The 6,290-nt window shown below is 41.7% G+C and overlaps 1 protein-coding gene across 1 annotated transcript; it reads left to right on the forward strand.

Annotated features, from left to right (window-relative positions):
* Positions 1–211: 211 nt before the first annotated feature.
* On the forward strand, positions 212–5,051 carry LOC102228354 (fibroleukin-like). The gene is made up of 6 exons (XM_005799898.2): positions 212–717; positions 2,229–2,424; positions 3,144–3,224; positions 3,306–3,418; positions 3,517–3,779; positions 4,410–5,051. Exons 1-6 carry the CDS (start codon positions 439–441, stop codon positions 4,750–4,752), a joined length of 1,275 nt encoding a protein of 424 aa, XP_005799955.2. The 5' UTR covers positions 212–438; the 3' UTR covers positions 4,753–5,051.
* Positions 5,052–6,290: the final 1,239 nt, after the last annotated feature.

Genomic DNA, 6,290 nt, shown 5'->3' on the forward strand with positions numbered 1-6,290 from the left:
GGCGCAAATATATGCATAAACATGCATTGCGGTGTGTGGCAAAGTGGGAGTGTAAGTTGGGGAGATGAAGAAGGGGTGTGTGTGTGTGTGTGTATTGGTATGTGTATGTGTGTGTGTGTTGGGGGTGGGTGCATTGGTCCGTGTCAGACACCAAAGTGTGCTGCATTTATCTAGGAATCCGAGCCAAAGTAGCCTCACAAACACAGACCGGGCAGGACTAAGAGGAGGACGAGGAGTGACATGAACTGAGGAAGAAAGGCAGAGAGGATAACTGGATGAAAAGGGCCAGCGTTACAAAGATCTAAACAAAAAGGATAGAAATGCAAAAACCTCTTGCCTGCAGAGGCACATCTTGGACATAGAAAGAAGAGAAAAAATATTTTCCAGGGAATTGATGACAGGAAAACCCTGCAGCATCTGAACCAAATATTTATTCTCATGGTTTCTTTCATCTCTCTCATCATGCTCACCCTGCTGTCTCTGTATGTGGGAGCACTGCTGTCCTCAGATGCGTCTCCCGCCTGCTTACATCCACCTTGCAGGGACACTTTAGTGGCTACACCTGCTTCTCCAGGGCCAGGAGCAGCAATGACTACCAAGGCCAGTGAGGGTCAAGCTGGGACAAGTGCATGCAGATTGGGTGCTTCTGTTCCTGTTGCTTCAGACAATCCTGAAAGGGAAGAGCAAAGACTGGATTTCCCTCAGACTAGATTGAAAGTAAGTAAGACAGGAGTGAGAAAAAGTAATTTGTTTCACTAATCCTATGAATATGAAATGACTCCATCTTGCTAATGTGTAAAGATTGGACAGACATGAGATCCCTGACTGTACTTTTACATGTACCAGTGAGAGTCGGCGGCGTACGATCAGAGAACAGGCTGGAGATGCTAAACTCGGCACCGCCAAACAGCTACCGAGAAATAACTGTCGGCGATCAAAGAGGGGATAAAATTAGGAGAGCTTTAAAAATGTCTCGTCATATGGTGAACTCATGCTGCAACAGGTGCTGGGGACCTGATCACAATGAGTGACATAAGCAGGAGAGACAGAAAACCGAGCCAAGAGTTTGGGGATTAATATTTAATATGTAATGTCTTTCTGACTCAGGGACTATATGCACATATCATTTCCCCCCCTGAATTACATTTCTTACTTTTCAAGGTCTGGAATAAATGGTAAAAAAAAAAAGTTGTTTAGTGACCACAAATAAAAGCTTCATGTGAACATGACCACAGCATGATAGTGTCACCACCCTGTTTAATCATGAGAATGTTAATTTTAGTTTCATCTAATGAAATGAATAAACTAAATTACTCACAGGTGGACGCTGTTCATTAATTTGTTGACTTCTGAAGGAAATTGTTTGCACTGGATTTTATTTAGTAGTATCAAACTAACGGGGGCTGAATAAAATTTTGCAGACATCCATCCATTTTCTTACACTCTTGTTCCTAGTGGGGTTGGGAGGTGCTGGTACCGATCTCGAACTTTCCGGGCGAGAGGCGGGTTCACCCTGGACAGGTCGCCAGTCTGTCGCAGGGTGACACAGAGACAGACAGGACACACAACCATGCACACACACACTCACCTAGGGAGAATTTAGAGCGACCGATTTACCTTGAAGATTTAACAGTCATGTTTTTGGACTGTGGGAGGAAGCCCAGGAGTACCCAGAGAGAACCCATGCATGCACAGGGAGAACATGCAAACTCCTTGCAGAAAAACCCTGGGCCGGGAATAGAACCCAGGACCTTCTTGCGGCAAGACAACAGTGCTACCAACTGCGCCACTGTGTAGCCCTTTTTTTTCAGACACTTATTTGCAAATCAGTTGGAAAGCAAGGTATCAATTCTTCTCACTTTATGACTATGCATTTTACCATTGGATTTTTATGCATATTTTGTTAGTCTATCACAGAAAATACCAATAAAATTGATTGAAGACTTCCGTTTTTAAGGTGATAAAATGGAAGAACTTCAAAAGTGTGTAAACAGTTTAGATAAGTCCTGGAATTCTGTCAAAAATTACAATATTTTTTCTATATCAAGATATAAATCTTATGGTTCAGTTATAATGCTCCCTTTTGATGACTAATCTGAATATGTGCCTTCATAATTTCACAGATTTCAAACATTTCTGTCCACATTTGTCACCCTACGGCATGCTAAGTAAGGCTTCCCTTACTCTGCAACCATATTTTCCATTAACCTATAAGTACTGTCTTGCAGAGTGGAGGTGTTAAAGAGCGCCTGGTTCAGCTGCAGAGCTGCATGAGCTCTCTCCAGGAATCAGGAGACCCCCAGAGTTACAGGGACCAGGACAGCAGCTCTCTGGGGGCCATCCTGGCTCTGATGGCAGCTGTGCTGACAGAGTGTGACCTCCACTGCCACAGCCAAGCACTTGGAGAGATGGCCAAGCGACTGGGTGGGTCACACGTGTTTATAACCCCCAAGAAACACACACACAGGAAATTATGCCAGTGCAGTCACTCCTCTGATAGAAAACAATTGTCTGCATAGTGTCGAAGGTGAGTGGACAGGAATTTAATGATGCAAGGAGGCAAAACATGTTCTATTTTAACATATTTTTACATGAGTAGAATTACAAAAATAACTGTCCAAGAAATGACTCGAGTAAGAGTAAAAAAGGATTTTATAACCTGGTTACTTGAGTACTAAGTAATTTGACCATAATACCTCATATTTTATACTCTGTTTAAATATGTCAGGCAGAAAAAATATAAAATGATGTGCAAATTCTGATATCTTAAAGATTGAATAAAAAAAAAAAATTCAATCTTTGAATATTTGAATATTGTTAGAAAATAGCAAACACTTCCATGTAAAATATATTTCCAAGTTAAAACAATTGAAACTACTTACTGTAGGTAGTTTGTGTATATGTGACAACCGGGATATGTATTTTAGGAGACAATACATACGCTCAGGCTCAGCAGATAGAAATTAATATAAGAATAACAATGCTTGCGTACAAACAAGAGGTCCTACTTTAACATGAATTATAAACTAGAGAAGTACTGTGTGTCCTTGTCTGGTGCATGTTGGTTAAAATATGTTTGTTGTACTGCATATGAAACTTAGCAGTCATGTTGATAAATTGATGCTGCTGCTCTGGGTTGTTAGAGAGTGCTGCGTTGGGAAGCAAAGAGGGTGAAAAAGACTTGCTGCTTTTCCTAAGGAGCATCACACAGTATTCACCTACAGGTGAGGGAAACATTTGTGTGCATCTCCTGAGAATGGTGGAGTAATAAGCTCAATAGAAATGTGCCCCCTGTGTGGCTTCAGCTGCTCCCATGGAGAGGTTGCATCCACAAGATTGTGCAGAGATTTACAGTCTTGGGATCAAAGAGACTGGCATCTATACCATCCAACCTGATCTACATGGACCAGCATTAGAGGTATTGTAATGTACAAAGATCATCAAAAGTAATCTTCAAAAAGCTGAGCGCTATTTGTGGAAAAGCCTTAAATCATGTCAGTCTTTGCTTTGGCCCAGGCTAAATGTGACATGGAGACAGCGGGCGGAGGGTGGACAGTGATCCAGAATCGGCAGGACGGCTCAGTGGACTTTAACAGGACTTGGCAGGAATACCGGGAAGGCTTTGGTAGTCTGCAGGGAGAGCACTGGCTGGGAAACGCAGCACTGCACGCCCTCACCTCCACCGGCCTGCACCAGCTTCGCATTGAGCTGGAGGACTGGTACCAACAGAAGCGCCAGGCAACCTACAACAACTTCAAGGTGGCCTCGGAAACAGAAAGGTGCACAGAGAGACACTAGAGGCTCTGAATTACCTAGGGCTGTATCAGGAGTAGCAGCTTTTTATTTCAGTTGACCAAAAGCTAAACCTGTTTCCTTTTAATCACTAATGCAACTATAAACAAGATGAGACTAAAGCTGTGTGGAAAAATATTGGCTGCTTGGATTAAATGGTTCAGCATGTTGTTCTGTTAGATTTCCTGTATGTAAGCTTTTTACCTTTTGGGCCAATTCTTGAGCAACTCCAAATGTTAAGAGTTATTAGTGCCCAAACATCATCCAGCCTGGGACAGCAGCTGATGGAGCAACTATATAAAAAGTGTTGCAAAGCCTGTTTACACTTTGTCATATGTTATATGTCATTGCATTTTATGCAACAGAAATGCTTTTTTATTTATTTAGAAAAATGCACTGAATTATTTGTTTCTTTTGGAGAATATCCCCACTAGTTTTACACATTTAGAAACTAAAATGTTTTCACCTATATTTGCAAAATATCACAAGCACAGTCAGATTGGACAGAGCCTTTAGAAGGCGTTGGAGAGAGAAACTTTGCACTACACAAGTATAAAAACCTTTAAACAATATTTTACTACAAGTTTGCCACACAGTTACCACATCTTCTCTTCCAGGTATCGTCTGACAGCCCACGAGTACTCTGGTGATGCTGGCAACTCTCTGAGCTACAGCAAGCGCTACAACCACGACGGCAGACCGTTCAGCACTGCTGACAGAGACAACGATCGCTACGCCTCTGGAAGCTGTGGTCAGTACTATGGGGCAGGCTGGTGGTTCGACGCCTGTCTGGCAGCCAACCTGAATGGGCGATATTACCGTGGCCGTTACACGGGTTTGACCAACGGGATCTACTGGGGGACATGGTACATCCTGACAGACGGAAGGACTGGGGAGCGGTACTCCTTCAAGAGGGTGGAGATGAAGACGAGACCCAAAAACTTTAGGGGAACCAAGTGAGGAACACAAATTGAGAGGGATCACTGCAGTATATTCATAGGATGCAAGGCCTTTTATTTTATAGATGACAGATTTTAAACAACTTCCTGCTAAGATTTACATGGATTTCAGTGAATGGATGAAAGACAATATAGTGAGATGCAAAATCATTCATACGCCCTGCGCCTTTTCACAATTTGTCACAGTAGAATGAAGAACATCAGTGTATTTTTATTAGGCTTTTGTGTGACAGACCAACACAAAGAGTTGCATATATGTGACATGCATAGAAAAATATAGTTTTTATGTTGTTGTTTTTTTTACAAATAAAAAACTTTACAGGTGTGGTGTGCATTGGTACTCAGATACCCAGTAGAACCACCTTTAATACATTTACAGGGTTATGACTCAACCAGATTTGCACCTCTGTAAAGAGTGATTTACTTAGTCAGTGTGCTTCAGGAACGTCTGTCATAACATTCAAGTCTTGCCACAGATTCTTAATTGGATTGATGTCTGGGTTTTGAGTAGACCTTTTTTCTCATAAAATGCTTCGATGTAAACATTTTATTGTAGCTCTGGTTGGATGTTTTGGGCTGTTTTGCTGCTGGAAGGCAAACTTTTTTCCTAATATCAAAGTTCCCATGATTATCTTGCATTTAGCTTAATCGATCTTCCCACTAACTCTGAATAGCTTTTCTGTTCCTGGAGAAGAAAAAAACATTCCCACAGCATGATGCAGCCATCGCGTTTCACTGCCTTCCAGGTGACCATGCCATCTTTGTAGAGTTTTCAGATATGTCAGTTGATCCACAGAGTTTGATTTAAGACAGACATTTTTGTCTCATGTGGCCAGCAGTGAGTAGAGAGGCCCACGGTCTTGTTTATGCACATTTGAAAAAGAAAAAAAGAGATGAGGCAAAAAAACAAAAAAAAAAACCTCCGCTTTGAACAGCCTGTTCTTAACTGCCTGGTAATTATAAACTTCATAAACTCATAAACTTTGTGTAACCATGGAGCAACACATGCACACTCAACCAGAGTGGTCAGAAAGATGGTTGGGGAGCATTCCTGACTGACCACCTTACAGCTGGTCTGATTTACCAAATGGGGGGAAAAATGAGGATAGTTTTAATGTTGTTATTTACACCAATCAATCTGCAGAACATGCACATGCTTTACTTACTTTACTTATTACAGTACCGCTTCGGTTTGGGTAATTAGAAACTAATGCTTGAAATGATTCCTGTCTCCTGAATAACTTGTTTATTATATGTATTTACTTATTTATGCTAAAAATTAAGTTACAATGCCTTTATAAATGGTGTACAATCACTACCAGACATAATAATATTGTTCGTTTTCAATTATATGCTAAAAGAGCATTGTGCTACATCAGTAGAGGAAGTTTCAAAGCTCTTGACACACTGATCCTGACCATCAGGATTTGATTTGTCTTCTCAGAATCGTTCCACTGCCACTGACACACACTCGGCCTCACCTGCTATCTGCACTTGGCGTCAGGTCGGCTGCTTCCTCCGTGGCTGTGCTTCCCAAAG

Source organism: Xiphophorus maculatus, chromosome 20 (assembly GCF_002775205.1).
Source record: "Xiphophorus maculatus strain JP 163 A chromosome 20, X_maculatus-5.0-male, whole genome shotgun sequence".
Lineage (NCBI taxonomy): Eukaryota > Metazoa > Chordata > Actinopteri > Cyprinodontiformes > Poeciliidae > Xiphophorus > Xiphophorus maculatus.

Bases quoted from the DNA above. Each gene is read 5' to 3' on its own strand.
- LOC102228354 (XM_005799898.2), top strand. From the start codon at position 439: ATGGTTTCTTTCATCTCTCTCATCATGCTCACCCTGCTGTCTCTGTAT. The intron at 3,419-3,516 runs GTATTGTAATGT...GCTTTGGCCCAG, and splicing joins TACATGGACCAGCATTAGAG to GCTAAATGTGACATGGAGAC. The intron at 3,780-4,409 runs GTGCACAGAGAG...CTTCTCTTCCAG, and splicing joins GTGGCCTCGGAAACAGAAAG to GTATCGTCTGACAGCCCACG.